We start from the raw sequence: 19,738 nt of genomic DNA on the forward strand, positions 1-19,738 counted from the left end.
AAAATCACAGCAAGAAGCACTGGACTGAGTATACTGAGCCTGGATTTTGGCGGCTTTATCTGCTTGGGGCAGTAAGGTGTCTCACCTGAGCCCCCAGGACAACAACATAGTGCTTCACTTATACCAACTCCTTGGCAGGTTTGTCTTCCAAACTGTGAACTGAAATACAGGCTTAACTTTGGTTTTCTGTTCTGCCATATGTCATGAGCATTGCAGCTAACAAGGCTCTGGACCAATTCTAAAAAGTGGACACATCTAAGGAATAGTGTGGTCAGCCCACTTCTTGCTGACTTGTCAAATACTACTGTTGACATGAGAACATCCCCGTTCTTCAGAAGAAGCATTTACTTCCTCCAGCTCCAGTCTGAGGAATCACTGATTGCATTGCTTATTTTCATCCCTCCAATTAAGACAGGAAGGGTGTAAGTCTAGAAAATGAGTCTGTAAAACGCTCAGCTGCACTCATGGAACAGATCACTGTTGGAAATGGACCAGATGTCAGTATCTCTTCAGTATGGCCACTTGTTCTTAGAATCCTTTTCTCAGTAATTTATTAAGTTGCACTGTAACAGCTGGGAGATTTGGATGTTCCCGTTGTTGTTAAAGGTAGGGCTTCATGAGAACAAAATAGTTGTATTAGTTAAATGGCCCTGGGACTGTTATTTCCTATGGAAGGCAACTGTATATACCTGTATAATTGAACTCTTTGCCCTCTAAAGCAAGGTAGCCACATCCAGATCATTTGTAGGGACCTGTCTTCAGCCCATGCTAATTTCTCAGCTATGCACAAAAATCATTTGGGGCAAGGGTTACATCACCAGAATACAACCCCACTGAGACTCATGACCAGTATGATCCAATTCCCCACAATTACTCTAGGGCTGTTGTTGAGAAATATGTAGCTGAACAAGCTAGACAGCTATACAGATATTTGTTTTAAAAAAAGCTTGTTGTAAAGCTCCCTGATAGTCCCAAAAACATGAAAAGTGTGATTCTGTTGGAGAGTGTCTCTCCTGGTGCTGGCAGCAGTGTTAAATCATGGATGCTGGGCTCAACACTGAACATTTCTGGCAGTGTTACTAACAAAAGGAACCTGCATCAGTAGCTGCTGCTTAAGCGCCCATGGAGGAGGAGTTCACCTGCACCTGCTGGGACAGAGGCCCACCTGGATATGCAGTACTGATGTGTATCATGAATGTGACATCTGGATTTTGCTAGCATTATGCTCATGCATTCAACTCTAGACTGACTCCAGCTATTGTAGGTTTTTATGGAAGCTTGCTCTGCTCTAACTGTACAGAAGACAAATAGTCTGCTGCTAAAATGAGATGAGTGGAACTGTATCACAAGCATAAAGCATTAGTCCCCAGCAGTCTGGCGCCTGTTCTCTAGCCAGTGGTGGGAGGAGCAGCTAACAAACCAGTCTCACTGGCAGCAGAAAAGCTTCTGCTGAAATCTAGAATATGTTTCATGTTCACCATAGCAACCAGCCTAATTTTGTCCTCAAAGCTTTTTGCCCCTTTAGCTCTTTCCTTTTCTTTTGCACTTGAGGAACCCCTTGACCTGTGTGAGGGTTGCCCAACACCATCGTGGCAGCTTGAAAGTGATGGAACGGGGTTCAGCAGCCACTTCCAGTGACACGCCTGCTGTGCTGCTATTTCTGTGCAGTGTGGCTCTGAAGGAAAGCCTCCTCTGTGCTCTTCACAACTGCCTCAGCTTCGTGGCTTAGCTGTAATTTATGGATCTATGTTCCTTTTGAGTTTTTAAAAATAATTCCGGTAGGAGGAGTTTGCTCTGGCTCCAACTGAAGTCAGCAGCAGGGGCTGTGGGGCCTGGTGTTAAGAGCCGAATTGGGATGCTCTTGCCCTAGGAGTGGCCTGCTTTGAGCAGGCAGCTTTAACTTTCCTTCCAAATACTGAGATTTTTTCCCCCCCGCTACACTTCCAAGCCATCGGAGACCAGCCAGCGTTCAGCCGGGTGGCAGTGGGGAGAGGAGTGGCAGGAAGCAAAGGTTTGTTCGTTTACTGTTACCAATCCCATTGGAAACCAGGTCCAAGCCCCATGCAGAATTCCAGTAAAGCCCTGTCCTAAAGGGGAAACCTGGGGCTGTTCAAAGCTTGTGTTTTGTTGGCTCAAGCACAGCATGTTTCTGAGGCCTCTGACCTCCTCCCCGTACGCTGGCTCCCGCCGCGGCTCTTCGTTTGAGTTCTCTGTGAAGTGGAATCTATCACTAATGTCTGATATTTTTATTATTTGTAGGGGGGACTCTTAAAAGCTGGTAGCAATTAGAGCTTAAACGTCTCGGAATAAAAAAAAAAAAAAATATCCCCAAGAAGGAGGTTTAATGCTAAGCAGATGTGCAGGAGCAGCTGAAATATGCTGGCTGTCTTCTGCTTCAGAAGCAACCTCATCCACTTCTAGCTGCTGTCAGGCTGGGGCAGCTCAGAAGTGCTGCTGCTTTTATGCTTCTTCCTGGGCTGGGAAGCCCACACTGGTGACCTGTGGGATTGTTTACCCATTAATACTTATATTGCCCTTCTTTTCTAGCTTAAGCCGATAGTTTTGACAAGAAGAAAAAATACATTTTTTTAAAAAGGTTTTTTTTAAAAAGTGATACTGGCTTACAGAATTGGTTTATTTATGCTGAGATCTCACATGGGTGCCTGTAGATATGGCTACTGTTGATCTAGGTTTAAACTCTCTCTCTTCTTGGGTAGACAGATGCAGAGTAGCCATAAACTTGTGTTTAGTGCAGTACATTTCTTTTTACTTTGGGTGTTTCTGTCTTTTGCTGCAGCTTGGATGGGGGCAAACTGAAAGTTTCCCAGTTACTCCTGCAATGCATCATCTTCTTGATTTGTCATTGTCATTCATATTCAGGTTCTTCTGTCTGGAAAAAGATCTGACAGCTGACTGAAGTTCATAATTGTGCTCTGAAGGCAGTGGAAGTCTATTCAAAAGCTAATAGACAAGTTGCTGACAACAACTCCTTCACACCCTTTCCCGTGCGTGCCCCAAGTCTGTAATAGAAACATGCTGTATATTCCCTCCATGAGCTACAGCACAAGTTACTCTGCCAGATTATTTCCTGTTGTAGTCTGCCAATGCAAAGCCTTCTTCATTTTTCCTTAAATGGCAGTCCAAAGTAAATTATTGTTATTTACCACTGCCTATTTTGTAGTGTATTGTGACAGTGCAGCACATGAGTTTGGGAGTCAGATGGTTGAAAGACTTCAGAATTTTCTCCAAGCTGCCACTATAGAAATACTGAATCCATTTGAATTGCAGTGCAACTACATGACAAAAATTGTGTTTGTAATTTAAAGAAAGGATTTCAAAACCTCAGCACTCTCTTAGTGCTGAGAAAACAGCAATGTGTTTCTTGGACCTCTGGCTTCCATTGGGAAAGTTAGAAAGCTGTTTCTTAATGTTTGTATCATGGTAGCAATTCCTCAGTTGCATATGTACTGTGAATCTATTACATTACTATGTATTAATCTTTTCCCTGTCTTGGAGATACTCTGCAATTCAGAAGATAGTAACAAATGGAAAAGGCTACTAGTATAGCCTGCTGTTCTCTCCAGGTGGTTGATGGGTGCATCTTCTCTGTTGTTAAACTGATGGGTCCAGAACAGGGTTTCCCATTGCAAATAAGTTTTCCAAATTGTGTTTTGGAGTTGTCAGAATTTAGGAGATTCTTAGACTGTCATATAAAAATCTATTTCTAGATGTCTCTTCTCCCAGGCAAGGAGAGAGTAACATCTGCCCTTCTGCACCTTCATCCCACAGAAGGGGAATGTTATTTAGAAATGGGGGAAAATCTGTTAACTTTCAAAACATACTTCCAGTGTATTGAAGAAAAAAATTAACACTTGACATTTGAAGATTATTCCCAAATTCCCAAGCCAAGTGTTTCTACCTTATTTCATGGAGAAGGAGAGAAACCTTTTGACCTTGTTTGCAGCAACTCTTATCAACTTTCTCCTTAGCCTGATCTGTCTCAATCATCGGGTAAAAAATGAAATTTCTAGTTATACTCTGAATGCACCTTTATTGGAGCTTTGTATTCTTTTCTATGGAGCATTATTTGTCTATTAATTTTCTTAATGCAATTCCAGTGTAACAAAGTGCTTATATGTGTTTGCTAAGCTCAGTCTCTGAGAGTTGTCTGTCTTTTGGGTATAATTAACAGCTGCAAAGATACATAGTTTTGCAGGTCTGAGGCTTAATAAGTCAAACTGTCTCTTGCTATGTGTTTTCTGATCTATTGGGAATAAGCTCAGGGTATATTTTACTCTTAGAGCTCAAAATTGGATCACCTACAGAGCAGTTTCATAAGTTCTGCAAACCCACTAAAACATAAAAATTACCTGGGTACTTCTTATGACTTGACCTTCCTCTGAGTTCCCATCATGCCAACACTACTCTTAAGAAAATCTTAATGTCTCTTAAAGCTGTCTTTACTAACTTTGAGACTTTGATATGACTGGTTTTGACTGTTTTCTTGTGCCTCTAATTACTTTCTTTTTTCATGGCTGCCCTGTGATTGGATTTCAAGTTTGGATGTCCAGTTTGTCTGAGACTCCAAAAAAGAGTGTCGCTCCAGGTAAATTCTTGTGTCTCAGTGTTCTGCATGCTATTAAAACCAGAATTCTTTGGTTCAAGCTGTGTGGTTTTGGAGCTTGAATGTGAATCTCTGACAGTGAATGCCGAGGATCTGTTGTCTGCTTGTGTATTGGTTTTTCATGATGCATGATTTCTCGTAAGGAAGAGGTTTGCTTTTCTGATGATTGCCTCACCTTGACGTTGCTGCTAGCAGGGGTTGGTAGTTTGCAGGGTTTTATTTTCCTTGCCCAACTCAAAGCCACAGCCCAAGGCAGCTTCCCCTCTTGTGGGTAGGTTGAGCCTGGCCACAGCCAAGTACCTGCAAAACTGTGCTCTCACTGTTCTATGTGGGAGAAACTTTATGGGGCAGGATAAGGCAGAGAAACATAACTGTGTGTTCCCTACCCTTCTGAAATGCTCTTTGCACTTCCCCAGTAAGTAGAAGTGGTTTCATATGAAAAAGGTGAAACTCTGATAAAGATGCAAAATTTTCAAGGGAGCATCAGCCTCCTTGTTGCAATGAGTCAGGAAGGAGGAGGCGGCAGGGGAACAACTTCTAGGTGAGATGTCAGGGGCTAGGGAGTAGTTCCATGCAAGGCAAAAATTAAGCTTTATAGTCTAAGGAATCAGGACTTCTGCTGTGTAATCAGAGGATTTCTTCTGCAAACATTTGTCACTTGACATGAAATGTCACAGAAGAATTACTTTCTTCTTTAGACTTAGGAGAGATCACAAGTGATAGATCCTGTGTCTGTACAGGATGCTGGTCACTCAAGCAGTTAAGGCTACCTATAGGTCTCAGGGCAAGGAAAGATGGAAACACTCCTGCTGATTTCCATACCAGATTTGGTAAATATTCAAGTTCATGCCCTGTTGAAAGTATGTGAACAAAATCCCACCATCCTCAATGGATGAGTGCTTGCTTGTTTGAAGTCTTTAGTGAGCAAGACTGCTGTGATTCCAGAAATGCTGTTCTTTACAGAAGCTGAATTTATCCTTGGGGGGTTCTGCCTTGTCTTTACAGAATAGGTCTAATTCGAGGGTGGTAACTGGATATAAAAGTGAAGAAGTATCTGAAGTATTCAGTCACAGGAGCCTGCTGCTTCATAGGTTATGGAGGAGTTGATACAGAATAACAGAATGAGACTGAGCGGAAGAAAAACATGTTAAGGAGGAGACAGAAGAGGTGGTGTCCCTCAGGAAAAATGTCAAGAACCCCTCAGATTACCTGGCTGGAGGGTGAGGTTGGGTTTCTTTGACTCAATAGATCTGTTGGGACCATTTCATGTTGTCATATATAAAATGGCAAACTGTGAATGCCAAGGTTTTTAGCCTTCTCAAAGGGCAAGGAAGCAAAATCTTTAATAGATAGAATTTTTTTTCCCTTCTGTTTACTGATTTTAGCTAAATGCATGTTGCTAATTTGGAAAAAAAAATAATTCTCTGCATGATGAGTGTGCAAATATAAGTAATTAATTGCATTGCATGGTGCTCCAGAAGGTGAACTGTTGATAAGCACTGCTCAGAAGTCTTATGTACGTGTGGCAAGTACATACATTAGCTCCCCATGCTGTTCTAGTTCATGTGGCCTATCAGTTTCTCATCCAAATGAATCTCCAGTTTCCAAAATAGCTGTTTTTCAGTCCAGATCTGCCACAGGCTGTATCCTGATGTGTCAAGCTGATAGATCAGGCTTGAATTTGGATGTGATCTTTACCTATGTAGTACATATATGTGCCCTAGGTAGGTAGGCTGTGGCTTGGAGATGAGAACAGAAGCCAGTTTCATGCTGCCCAAGCTCTAGCTGAGGTTAAGAACCTGCTCCATTGAGCAGAGATTAACCAAGACTTTAAAGTGGTTTCATTTTGTACTTTGGAAAAAGATGGGTGCCACACAGCCACACCCTGGAAGGTGCTGTGGTGGGACTCTAGTTTGGTCACCCTGACTGGTGTCAAAATGCTTTGTGCCATGTGGAGGGATGGGAATGTGTTGCACCGCTGAACAGGACTAGGGCAAATGCCAGAGTATGTTGGTGACTTCATACTGGTGGAAGACCCAGTTTGGCAGCTGTGTAAAAATCTCCAAGCAGTTTAGCAGATTTGTGTGCAAAATACTTAAGTATTCTTAACTGTTGCTACCTGTAACCTAGTTGGTTGGAATCACTGTTCAGAGAGCCAACTTTCCAAGAAGGAGTGGAAAGAGGACTCAACTTCTTACTTTCACCCTCCTGCCTCTAATTTTTCTTGGCTCTGTTTTAAAACCTAGCAGATCAAAAATAAAAAATAAAAATCCCAAGACCAATAGGCTCCACTTGGCAAAGGTCAGCACTGAATTTTTTCTGTTGGTCAGGATTTCATTGGAAATGCTGCTGAGGCTGTAAAGAGGTACGAACTGCACTGGAGCAGCTGCTTGAGAGAGTTCCTGCCATTTACCATGGGCCAGGCTCATTCCTGAGGTGCTCCCTGTGGGGGCTGTGTTTTGCTGCTGGTTTTAGCTGTGTGTCACACACACTCCAGTGCTGGAAGCCACAGTCTACCTTAAAGCTGCTACTTGAAGGCTCACCCAGATCTTGGTTCCTGGAAGTGACAGGAAGTATTACATGTGTCTCATGGTGGGGAATGAATCCAGCTATCCAGTTAATTTTTTGCTGCTATAATTGCTGATCATTGTCTGTTCTTGGTGGTGATGTGTGCTGTTACATGGGCCCCCTGTAGCTGTTGGTAGCAGCAACCCAGGAGGTTAGGAGAGACTTAGTACAGCTCATGGAGTTACCATCTAGACCAGATCTTGGCATGTTTGGCCCAAAAGATAGCAAGAAGGGCTAGAGCTTTGGCTACTATTACCCCATGTTCTGAAAGGCTTGCAGGGCACATGAGCGAGGAAGCTGGATGGATGTTCACTTAGGGAGAAACTGCTTGTACATCAGTCACAGCTGCCAGCCTGGGGTGAGAGGGTTTACATGCTGACTTGGCCATTGCTGGATGCATGATGCTCAGTCATGTTTTATTCTCAGGCATTCTTTGGGATTTGGACAAGGTTTTAGGCCAAACTCCTCTGGCTTTGGGTCTTCTGCATTACCTAGGTGGTCAGATCCAAACCATTCCCTTTCTGCTTTCCACCCCTCTCTATCTAATAGCAGGATGTCATCTGCTTCTGAAACTCTCTTTTGAAAATGCAGGTGAGTGTCTCTGTGCTTTGTAAAAGAGCTACCTTGCCAAGCTCAGGGAAGAACTACAGAAATCGGTGTATTAATAACCTATTTGATAGACTTGCCCCAGTGTTTATTTTCTTCTATTACTGGTGATAATCCAGACCTTGAGACTGGATTTTTACTGAATTTATGAAGTAACTGTGGGAGGTGATGAACTTTTGTCTCTGTCCCTAAAGCTTTGTGGCTCAGGGCTGCTGAACCAAGAGCCTCTGAACTCTGAAGCTAAACACTATTAGGATTGGGAGGATTGCTATCTGGCAGGAGGGATACTACTGCCTGTGGCAGCAGTAGTCCTACCTTCAGTAATAATTGATGTATAAATGCAGCCTGAATTTTGGTAAGTGGCAACAGGGCTGCAGCATGACAGGCTGGCGTCCAGGAGTAACTAGGAGATGAGTTAAAACCCCCATTGTTTAGGGTACACAAAGAATAAAAAAATGGACAAAAATCCAAAACACCAAGACAAAACAAAAACCTTCACACTGAATAGAAGAGAGATCCTAGACTGGAACAGCTTTGTTTGGAATCCATGTTGTCCCCATAGAGATTTGTAGCAGGCTTCATTAGTCTCATCTCACTGCTTACTCTAGGAACTGGTTATTTTAAGAACTGCTTTTCCAACACTGCTGCAATAGGATGAACTCTTATGTACTCTCACATGCATAACATGGCAAAGTCTGTTTTATCTTGCGTGCAATACACACTTAACCCAATTTTTAGGCAGACCTAAGCTCTCTATCTTAACACAGTTCAAGATAAATCATGGGTGGAAGGCTCAAAGAAAACATGCAATTTTAATGTTTATTTATTATAGTCATGTGGTCCTGATAAGAAAGGAAAGAGATGAAGTTTTGAGGGGAAGGAATTCCATATGTTTAGAGCTGGGTGTATGGTTGCTGTAAGGGGTTAGACTGATCTGTGGATTTTAAGTAGGCTTGCTGCTATTCTGGTTTTGGTTTTTTTTCCCTTTGTCCTTCTCCAAAAGGAGTTTTCCAGAGATACATAAAAGTTTACCCTTCAAGAACTGGCTTTAGAAGAAACCGCAGCTCTAGATCCAAGCTACCGCAGTTACTCCTCCCCATGCATGGAAAAGCGCAGAGCTCTGCCATTATGTTACGGAATGCCAGGACACTCGGGGCCGTGTCTGCCAGACAGCCCAGCGTGCAGACCCTGCACGTGTCCCCAGCAGCTGTGCCCATGTCGGAAGGGCTGGACTACCTGCCAGCTGGTTGTTCAGCTGTGACTCAGCCTTATGGTGTTCACTGGCCGTTTCTGTGGTTTTGGCTGCTTCTGCAGGACTTCCACTGACCAGCCCAGTACCAATTCATTTAGTCTCAGTCTGTAAATGTGTGATTGCTAATAATGAAAGAGCAATAGAAAAGCCTGTGCACTGTATGGATTAAAAGAGCAGACGTGTTTATAGCCTGATAACAACAGAGTAATCTGGCAAAGATCAGGAGTCTCACATTCCCATATCCAGATGATTTTATTTTTGGAGTCCAGTTGGTGGTTTTCATTTTTGGCTATTGCAAAACCATTGTAGGTCTTAGCTGTTGCAACACAGGAGGAGGAGGAGGAGGATGATGTTATTGGAGGAACGGACGTTCTGCGCTCCTATTTAGGAGGCTTTCACAGTAGTTGCTGGTCTCCGAGTACAGCAGGAGGAATGATGCTCCCTCCTCGCTGCCCGGTGAGGGGGACAGGGTGCAACTGTGTCACTTAATAATGCCAGCTGTGAGGGGCATGGACAAGCTCCAATGACATTTCTGCTCCGCCCCAGGAAGAGAAGTCCTGAGGTGAGGAGCGGGAGGATTGTAAAGTGAAGCCCTATGGAGAGGAGGAGGGCTATCCTCAAGACTTTAACCAGGAAACGGACTCGAGGCAAAAAGAAATGGAGAGGCAAGCAAACTCTTATTTCAGCCAGCAATCTGTGCTCTGCTCTGGGGAGGGCTTGCAAGTTGGAGCTTAGCCGAAACAGTAATTCTGCTTTTTTGGAGGGAGAGGAAGGGGGGACCTTTACCTGGCACTTCCATGTTATGCTGTCGTCTGCTCTCCATTTCTCCTGCCTGGGCTGAAGACGCTTTTTAAAAAGTAGGGCTGTTGTGTCAGGGTGGCATTGCAGCTGTGTGAGAGCTTGCTGGGGAACTCGTGCCGTGCTGCATCCCTCTGTGCTGGTGTGCTTGCACTGAGCAGGCTGTACTCCTCACTGCATGCTGTGTCCTGTGTTACAAATGAGACCTGAACTAATTGGCAGGGATGCAGAAGCACCCGTGGCAGTGGGTAAAATTGGTGCTGTGCTCTCTGTGGTGTTCCCTGTCTTTTCTTTTGAATCCTCTTTGGAGAGTCTGATATAGTGTAGCAGCAATGTTTTGGGCACCCTGAGTGTCACTGAGGAGTAATTCATCTAAAGCTTGTGGGGGATGGAAGGCAGAGAATGATTCAAGTCCCTTGTTCTACTGACTGTGCCTGAAGGGGATGTAGTAACAGCCCAAACTAGGCTACCCAGAAAATGGTTAAGGCTTTTGGTTACTGGAAGGAGCTGTTTCTCTGTCTTTTCCCTCCTCTTCTTCCTTTCTTTGCTCTTACTGAAATTTTCCCCACTGTGAAGTACCTAATCTTGGGTGACCATCACTCCAGGAGCCACAGGGACCTGTGCCTCAAAAGGGGGATATCCTCTAGGCATGATGTGCTGCAGCTGTAAATGAACAAGTTTGTTTGACCTTGTTACTGCCTAGACCAAGGAATTTATCACCCTATTTTTATTATTTTTGTCTTCATTGGAGCCCTGTAGCACTTATACAAGTGTCTGTTAAAACAGTTTCTTAATTGTATGTGTTCTTCTAGCCACTGTAGTGACAAAGACATTCTCCTGAAGTGACTACCTTATCCATGGTAGGACAGAGTAACTCTAAGAAGCCCTGCTAGGTTTCAGATATGAGAATGCAGATATAACGTATCTTGCCAAACTGTTTTAAGTGCTACTTTTTTTTTTGGTTGGTTGGGGTTTTTGTTTTTGGTTTTTTTTTTCTTTTATATATATATATTTAAGCAGAGCTGTGGAGGTGGATTTGGAGTGCTGATTCTCCATGTTGCCTGGCAAGGGCATTCCCCTGGCACACGGTCCCTGGCTTGGCCTCTTGGCCTCTGTGGCTGCTGGTGGGGTGTTTGCCTGCCGGTGCTCCAGCCTGGTCCTCTCCTTGTTCCCAGCAGGGACACGTGTATCATATGAACACTGCTCCTGCCACCAAGCCAATGCAGTCTTTCAGGTTTTTTTTTTCCCTTACTCCAGCCCTATGAGAACTGCCTAGTAGATTGGAGGAAAGAAGGCATTTGAGTTGTTGGTTTATTGATTAGCTTCCAGCATGTCCCCTGCTCCCCGTGCCATTGTTTGGTCCCTCTTGCCTTTCTACACACTGAATTCTCTGCTGTTGCACATGCATAGACATAAATCCATGACAGCTTTTGTTTCTGGTTAAAAAACTTGTATTTATCTCAAGACTAAAACAAAGTAGGGGTTGTAGGTATTACTTCCCTAAGTAGGTTGAAGGAAGGTTGAAGTCCTGCTGGATTCTGGACTGGAGAAAAGACTATGTGGGAAACAGGGGAAAGCATCTCATCATACTCTAGTTAGCCCAACTAGCACTGGTTTAAACCAGAGTGCACGAGTCAGGTTGATTGATCATGAAGAAAAGCATGATGCTTATTTGGAATGGACAGCTACGGTAAAAATTTGTATTATAAATTTCCATGTTGTCAGTTCATGGTCTTCTCCTATTCCTGCTACTGGCTGTGGTTCAACTATCTATAGAAAAGCTAAATCTCTTAAACACAAGCTTCTGGAGGAGATGACTCCTCTTTAGAGAAAATTAACTTAAGTAATTTGAGGAGAGGCAGAGGCATGCTTAAGGAGCAAGTTAGCCTTCTAATTTTCTGGATTTCTTAATCTTGGTCCAAGGGGAGGCATTGTGATAGTGTTTCCTTTCAGGAAACAGTTGAATTAATTGGCTTTTTTTTTCCTAGGATTTTCATTTCACAGGATGCTGTTTTAATGGCTGATGTATTCTTTACCTCTTTCTTGGCAGGGATGCTAATTACTTGTCTGTAGAATCACTTTGCATCTCCAGTCCAAACACATATGAACGTGCTGAGTTTGGAAATACAGCACCCAGCATCCTGTGCTTGGCTGTCAGTCCCTTGACTTTTCTGGTGGACAGTTTCAGACCATGCTGCTTCCTTCCTGTGTTTTGTAGCCAATTTGTCATCAGAAATTAAGGAAAACCCAGAGTCGGCTCCTGGCTCTGTCCCTGTTGTGTAAAATGGGACATTCAGCAAGTTGTATCTGCTTCTGTACTCCCTTTCAATCCGCATCTTAATCCAGAGCAACCGGAACTGCCTCCTAATATGTAAAATGTATAATAATGCTAGTGTCCCAAACTGCTGTAATTGAGAAAACCTGAAAAAACAATTTGGCATTAAGGCATGTTGGCTCTTACAAAGTAAAGACCTAAACGGAGAGGTTTTCCTTACTTTTCAAGGCGGTTTCCAGGCGGAGCACAGTCAGTCTGTGCCTGGGTCTGGGAGTGCAGAGGCCCCGTCTGTGCTGTTTGTGTTGCATTGCAGAGCCGAGATGCAGCAGCCCAAGGGCTCCCTCCACATCTGGCACTGTGCTGTGCCTGCCTCGTGGCTCCACCTCGAAATGCATGATTTCGGTTTGGGGGTGAAAAAGTCAGAAATAATAATAAAAAAAGGACCAGTAGTGTGGGGGAAGGGAGGGAGGAGAGCATTACTGCGCACCTTTCGTGGCCCCTGTTCGCCTGAGCGCCTGCTCTCATTCATAAATGGCTCTGACAGTCGAAAGCCCTTGGTCCGAAGAGAAATCGAACAAGTGGGGGTTGGCTCCGAGGGCTCCAGGAAGGCGATGCAGGGGGAGCCGAGCCCAGCCGGGGCTGCTCTGCCGGGGGAATGCGGAACTGCGGAGCTGGCGGGGGGCAGGCGGGGGGTGGCCGAGTTTGAGCAGCGATCTGGCGCTGTAACTTTTTTTTTCTTCTTCTGTTTCAAGTAAACACTCTTCCCCGCCCTCCCCTCGCTCCCTCCACCCCACCTCCCTCTCTTTCAGTCCCGTTCATGTGTTTCTATTTAAGGGCTGCAGTGCAGACGAATATGATTGGCATCTACAGCCCCCTCTTGACTTTCAGCTCAAGCCTTTAGAGTGGAGAAGGAGCTGAGCCGCCAAGGGGAGAGCTGTTTCTTCTTTGGGTTTACTGGGGGGATGGCTCAGCTGTGGATTTATACTACTCCTGCCCAGGATTTTTCTCTCTGAATGGGAGCAAGGATTGTGGAAACCATGTTGGGAAGAGGTTTATTTTAAGAATCCATCATGAAACTGTGCAACTAATTCACTTTTTTGGCTCATTTTTATATTTTTTTTCCTCCCCTTTTTTCTTCTTCTTCTCTCCAATGTCCCTCTGTGCTGCTGGGTTGTGGGCCAGAGGAGGCTGTTTCTATATGGCCAGCCATTTGGGGATATGCTGCGAGCCAAGGTTGTTTGCTGATTCGCTTGGCTCTGGTGACAAGTTGGCCTGTTGTGAATCGGATGGACGGAGGTCGCTCTCAAGGAGCCATGGCTGGAAGCTGGCTTACGGCTTGCTTTTTCCCTTCCCCAGGTGCTGATGCTAGCTCTGAACCCATGATCCTGGAGCAATATGTGGTGGTGTCCAACTATGAGAAGCAGGAGAACTCTGAGATCAGCCTCCAGGCTGGAGAGGTTGTGGATGTCATAGAGAAAAATGAAAGTGGTAAGTTATATTTGCTGCTTTTCCCTCTTCCAATGGTCCGATTTTTGCATTTGTTCCTCTGCTTTCAGTTTCCTCATCACTACTTGTTAGCTGTGTTTGCTCCATCTGGTACAGTTACTATGTCTGGCAGAGGATGTTGAAGTTCACAATGTTGATTTGGGCTGGGGGCCAAATGTTGCCTTCTACTGTAAGAATGTTTCATAGGTTTTGTGTGTTAATTAGCCAAGGTACGCTAATGGAAAATGAAGGTGACGGAGAGAAGGATCTGCAGCTAATGAAGCTGATGTATAGTAGGCTGCTATAGTTGCCCTGCTGTCTCTTCAAGTTTCTGTCAGTATTTCCATTACTAACTCCCTTTGCAGAGGATTTATAGGATGAGTGTTTAAAAATTTCTTGGGATGAAACTTGGCTTGACAGCTTAGTCCATGGCCCAGAGCTCGGTAGGGAGGGGAGAAAATGTGTGCAGATAAATATGTGGCCATGCAGTTTGAAAACTTCTTGCAGAAGTGTTAATTGGAAAATTTTCAGGCAAAGAGGCAGAGGTTGTCATGTAAAAGCAAGATGAAATCCCCTTCTGCCATGCGTGGAATAGCCAGCTTGCACTTGGAAAATGAGACTTTTGGCAAGTGTTTGTGTAGATTTCTTTTATGTACTTTAACTTTTGGATGCCTGGTAGCTTTGAGTTGGGCAGAACACATGCAGGAGACTGTGTACGTGTGAGTGATTGGAGTGGCTGAGCAGCTGGTTTGAATAACTGCCTGTCTTCAGCAGCTCCCCCTCCTCCCCTCCAGCACTCCTTGTGTATTAATCCAGAGCTGTTGTCCAGGACTGGTTTCCAGCCCACTCGTGACTTGTGTGTCCTCATCCAAAGGAGCTGCTGACATTTGGATCTATTCAAGCCAAGGCTTACATTGTGGTACCTCCACATTGAGGGCTCTTGCCACTGGTAGGCTCTGGAGTGTGCTGGGCACAGCAGAACTTGGGGACACAAGGGCACCCTGATATGAGGTTCAAATTCAGCTTCCAGAGCTTTGGAGCTGGGTTATCCACAAAGATGACTATGCATTGTATTTTTTTTGTTTTCCTTCTTTTGATGGAGTGGTAATTTCTCTGTGCTATGAGAGCTTCATGCTTGTTTGGCTCAAAGTGGTGCAGTCATTTGCCGGCTGGTGACTTAGTGTGAAGTCCAGAAGGATTGTGTGTAGAAAGGCATTGGCTGGTGTGAACAGAAATACCCATCTCCTGGGTACTGACTGCATCACTTGTAAAACTAATAGAAACCAAACTGCTCATCTACCCCGCTTTAAAGCAATAGTTATGATTGAAGAAGGAAAAATGTCTTCACTTCTTGAACTATGTCTGGCCTAGTGGATAAGCATTCTCCCTTCCAAGCCTACAGCTTCTCATTGTCAATAGTGGGTGTCCCTGCCACCAGAGCAAGCCTGGTTATATTGTGACAACTTATATTCATATTAATGATATTCTTTTCTTGGATAATGGCTTATGGAGCCAGGGGGAATTATCTGGGCTGTTAAATAATACAAGAAGTGTCTGAATTCCAGTTACAGTTCCTTTGTGTTTTCATTTAGTGTGGCCTCTCTGCCTTGCACAGTTCAGACCACATTGTATTGAACCACATGGTACGCAGAGATAGAAATGGAGAATGTCAGGGTTTGAATTAATTAGTGGGTCCAGGAATGTGACTCTTCTCAGGGAACATCCTTGAATTTGGATTATACTTCTTAAAACTATATTCTGATGCTTGGCAGCCAGATTCCTTAGTGTTCATGTAAACAAGAAAGGAAATCTGAAGCCTGGAATTCCATGCTGTGATTTTGTTCTTTATTTATGTATGTACAAAATAAAGATACCTATAATATTAAAAAAAACCCAACAGATAAGCTCATAAGTCACAGATTGGTGATGGAGAGAGCTTCACTTGTTTGGATGCCTCTTTTAACCATTCTGGTAAGGAACTCATGGTTTAGTTATTCCAATAACAGCACTCCAAAGAGTCTCTTAATTCTTCCCTAGGTTAGGGATACCACAGGAGTGACCTCAATACTATGTCTTCTTGTCTCTTCAGCTACAGGTGAACCTTTGGATGGCATGTAATGAAACTAGCAAAAGTTTCTCAAGAGTCAGCTCTCAAAACTTATGAATTATGGCTTGAATTTGATTATCTGCTCAGCATAAGCAAAAAAACCTAGATGTGGTTATGACCTCTAAGAACACGGGGATATAATTGTCAAGAAAATAAGATTATTGGGCTGTTCACATGTCTAATACTTCGTTTCACTGTATGGTTATTTTTGCCTTGTAAATGTTGTGAAACTCTACCTGTGATGTGCAAATTAATCTCATTCTTCTAATCCATGCAAAGGAGATGCAAGGTGTTTTGGATGTCACCTGCAGCAGGGAAAATGTCTTCAATGAAAGGAAGGAAGAGTGGCTAGGCAGTTTTTAACTGACAGCTGAGAAATCCTATCAGACTGGACAGTGTGTGTGGAATGTGCTGTTGGGCCAATATTTTGGACTTCCTTGTATGTATAGAAATGTATATAGCATATCATGTCTGCTTTGGGTGTTTAACTGTACTTTGGGGAGGTTAGATGTGTAAAGGCACAGTTGACTGTTTCATTTTAAAAGCTTGCCTGAACATGGTTGCCAAGGACACTTAAATGGTTCTTTTGTTTTTTGGAGTAGAAAAACTTTAACTTGGATTTGTTGCATGGCTTTCAGAGGAAAGAAACACCTTCTCTTTCTCTTTTCTGGTCAAATGTCCCAATGTTTTTTACACAAGGAAACTCACAATCAGTTTTCAAATGATAGTGCATGTTTCACATCCTGCTGGATGTTTTATTCTGCACACTTCTAGGGCCTGAGCTTGAGTTACCATCTTTTCTGATGTTTGCTTACAAGTTGTGGGCTCTCCTGAAAGGATGTAAGCTGTGCTTGTTCAAAGCCCAGTGTTTAGGGCAGAGGTAGAAGTGGGGTAAATATCTGGTTTTTGATTGATTGAAGCCTTATGTGGTTTTCATCAAGCTTCTTTAGCTTCATCTTAAGTGTGTCACATTTACTGTGTAGTATTATTCAGTGTCACTTTTGTCGTGTAAGAGATGGTATTTAAGGTGTCTCACATTGGGTAGGGCTTGTGTCATTTGGCTTTCTCTTTCACTGAAAGAGCTGGATAAGTTGTCTTCATAATTGTGCTAGTGAAAGTTATTACTTGGACATTATTTGAAGTTGAAACTTCTGTCCAATATTACGACTTAAGAGCAAGGTCAGTGTAGCATATGTGGTGAATAATTTCCAAAACCCTTAATCTGAGTTCTGAAGCCTTTGGGTCACTATAACCTGTTTGTTGCTGCCATTACTGTGGAAGCAAACCTTGCCAGACTTAAATAAAGCTGTTGTACTTCAGAACAAGTTATTTAGTAGTGTACCAGATCTCAGACTCCAGCATTTGGTTTTTGCAACAAACACCTACTTTGGCTCAACAAAAGTTGTCCTTCAGACCTTAATTCTGTTTATAAGAGCAGTGTGCCTGTTGTATCTGATGAATATTTATCTCTTTCTTTTTTCCTTATCTGGGAGAAAAATCTGCATGTAGCAATGGTCACAAATACAGCAGGAGAAAAAAAAGGAGATTTACAGTCTCTACAGATGTTGTCTGGGAAGGGGCTGTAGTTGCAGGGCTTATATTTCTTGCTAGAGGTGACTGTGATTTGTTTAAAGGCATGGTGTAATCAACCTGCTCTGTCCAACACTGTCTAAACATTTCTGAGTTGTTTCAGAAAAACTTTGTGAATAGTTGACGTAAGTCCTGTCTGTCGACTACATAGGCTTCTTTTAAACCTTAACCAAAAAAAGCCTCGTGGAATGACTTAAAAATGTATTTCTGTTGCAGTAAAGAAATGTTGTGACTTTAAAGCAGGAATCTGACAGATTTCTTTAAGGTGGAAGAGGGGGGGCCAGAGCAGCTCCCTCTGCCAAGTTTTACATGGATGTGGCTTGAAATGGTTAAGCTATAAACTGTGTCGGCAGTGTTTGCAATGGAAAACCTGGCAGACAGTGAAGTATGAGCACAGTCCTGAAGCACCTCTGCCTCTGCTTCTGCTCCTCTGCTTGCAGGCAGGGTGGGAGCTCTTCCCTTTCAGCCCCTGGGAGCCGTGCCTGCGGTGGAGGCGTCGTGGGATGGCGTTTTCAGCTGGGCTGAGAAGGGCTGTAGCCATTTCCTCTGCAATTACATAACTGCAGACCAATTTTTAATGTTACAGTATATGTAATACATAAAACAAGGCTATTATGGTTAGTGTAACTTAATCAGGACCCAAAGGAACCTCTGGGAAGGGAGGCTGCTCTTCTCTCTTTATCTGGGATGTGGGACTTGGCACTGAAGTATCACTGCAGAAGATCTTTGCTCATCTGGGAGTCCTGGCAGCTCCTGGGAGTCCTGGGACTTGCTGGTTGTCCACACAGTGTCAGGAGATGAGCATGTGCCTGTCCTTTGCTACTCCATTTGGTTTCACTGGTGCTGCTCACTGGCTGCAGTTGTGACCCAGGAGAGGGGCACAGAAAGGTCACAACTCTCAGTTCCTGGGGATGCACTGGCTTTTTGGAAGCTCCCTCTTCTTAGATTGGGGGCTTTTGGAGTTAGGCTTCTGGCTCTTCATGGAGAACACAGCACCCTTTATTTGAAGGTGTTGCTTTCCACAGTTACTAAGTGGATTTATTTGGTACCAGAAGAGGCCAAGATTACTTTCATGGTTAACTGCTGTATCTTCACTAAAGGCACACCCTTAAAGTGTTCTAAGTAGAAACAGGGAAGGAAGGTTTCTTGCAGCTCATGGACCAATCTTGCATTTTCATATCCCTTCTGCCATGCCTGTTCTTGCAAGTAGCATTAATTTTTAGTCATCTTTCTTTAGTGTCGGTGGGGCTTTTGTTTTAAATTTTGTAGAGATCACTGTTTGTATCTTGCATCTGCTTTTTGCTGTTCTGCCTCTTTTTCTAGGTCCTTGTCTTCCTGATCCCCCCTTTATACACAGAAGAGACTGTCTGCACTGCTAGAAAATGTCTCTGAGAATTAATACTATCTCGTAAAAGCTGGCCAGACCCAGTACACTTCTGTTTATTCTAACAGATAAGTGGCAATCTAGCAGTTTCTGGATTTCAAATGTGGCTGTAGTTCTACACCAAATTGCAAATGCAGTTTCGTAGTTTGCTTGTGGACTGTCAATAGCCTTGTATCCACTGGTCAGATGTGCTACCAGACACAGTAATTGCCAACACTGTGCTTTATTTCAGGTGCAATTGGTACATGTTTGGTTCCTTTGGAAAATGAGCTTTTTTTTTTTTTCCCCTTTACATAGTATTTCAAGAGAGGGTAATTCATCAGCTATGATGCAGGACTTGTGATCTGTTTGTACACCCAGATTTGCCCTGTTGTTTGATCTGAGAAACTACTTCAGTTCTCTGTGTTTCCACTTCACAGTGTGCCTGTGTATTTGAATTTTAAGCCTTGTAAGAGACCAAAGTCATGATACAAAAAGTAAATACTCTCTCATACAGCAGCCCCTTCTCTTGGTTGGCCCTTGAGCTGTGCCTGGAATATGAGGAGAAGAAACAAACACTTCTGTAGGTTGAACACTTTTCCTCAGGCACTGTTGGCTTTATTCCAGAGGACAGGTTTAGGTGAGTGGCCACCACTAAATACCTGGGACAGCTTGTCTAGCTGCTTCTATATGCACCAGGGTTCATAACTTTCTAACAAGAAGAGCCAAGTTTAAAGAAGGACCACCCCAAGCCCCTTTTCCAAAAACAAAGGTGTGTAGCCTTCAGTGTCCATCCCGAATGCAGTACTGCCTTGCCATGTGTCCTGCCTTTCTGGCACCAGCCCAGCAGCAGAGGACACTTGATCTATTTATGAATCAGTTCCTGTCCTGCTGCAGTTTCTATCCAGTGTATGCACTACTGCAGTCAAACACAGGCCATCTGAAGAGGCAGGGCGGGTGATTTGGAATTTTTGGCTAGGAGTTACTGGAAAGTTGTTTAATGTCATAAAAAACAGTGTTTGTAGATGTTTTCTCTCCAAACAGGGACAATGCTGGCAAAGCAGAGATGC

General features: G+C 43.7%; 1 protein-coding gene across 26 annotated transcripts in view; it reads left to right on the forward strand.

Moving 5' to 3' along the window:
* SH3PXD2A (SH3 and PX domains 2A) overlaps positions 1-19,738 on the forward strand; it is a 243,399-nt gene that overhangs the window by 163,017 nt on the left and 60,644 nt on the right. For 15 of the 26 annotated variants that reach the window (XM_086899425.1, XM_086899426.1, XM_086899428.1 and 12 more), the window contains one exon: positions 13,480-13,611. In XM_086899425.1, coding sequence (XP_086755551.1) covers positions 13,480-13,611 — 132 coding nt within the window. Of the gene's footprint in view, positions 1-4,558; positions 4,607-9,385; positions 9,716-12,793; positions 12,875-12,957; positions 13,612-19,738 lie in introns of those variants that run through there. The other 11 variants (XM_086899424.1, XM_086899427.1, XM_086899429.1 and 8 more) reach the window with 8 other exon arrangements.

Source organism: Cyanistes caeruleus, chromosome 8, assembly GCF_971803275.1.
Source record: "Cyanistes caeruleus chromosome 8, bCyaCae1.hap1.1, whole genome shotgun sequence".
In the NCBI taxonomy this organism is placed as follows: Eukaryota; Metazoa; Chordata; class Aves; order Passeriformes; family Paridae; genus Cyanistes; species Cyanistes caeruleus.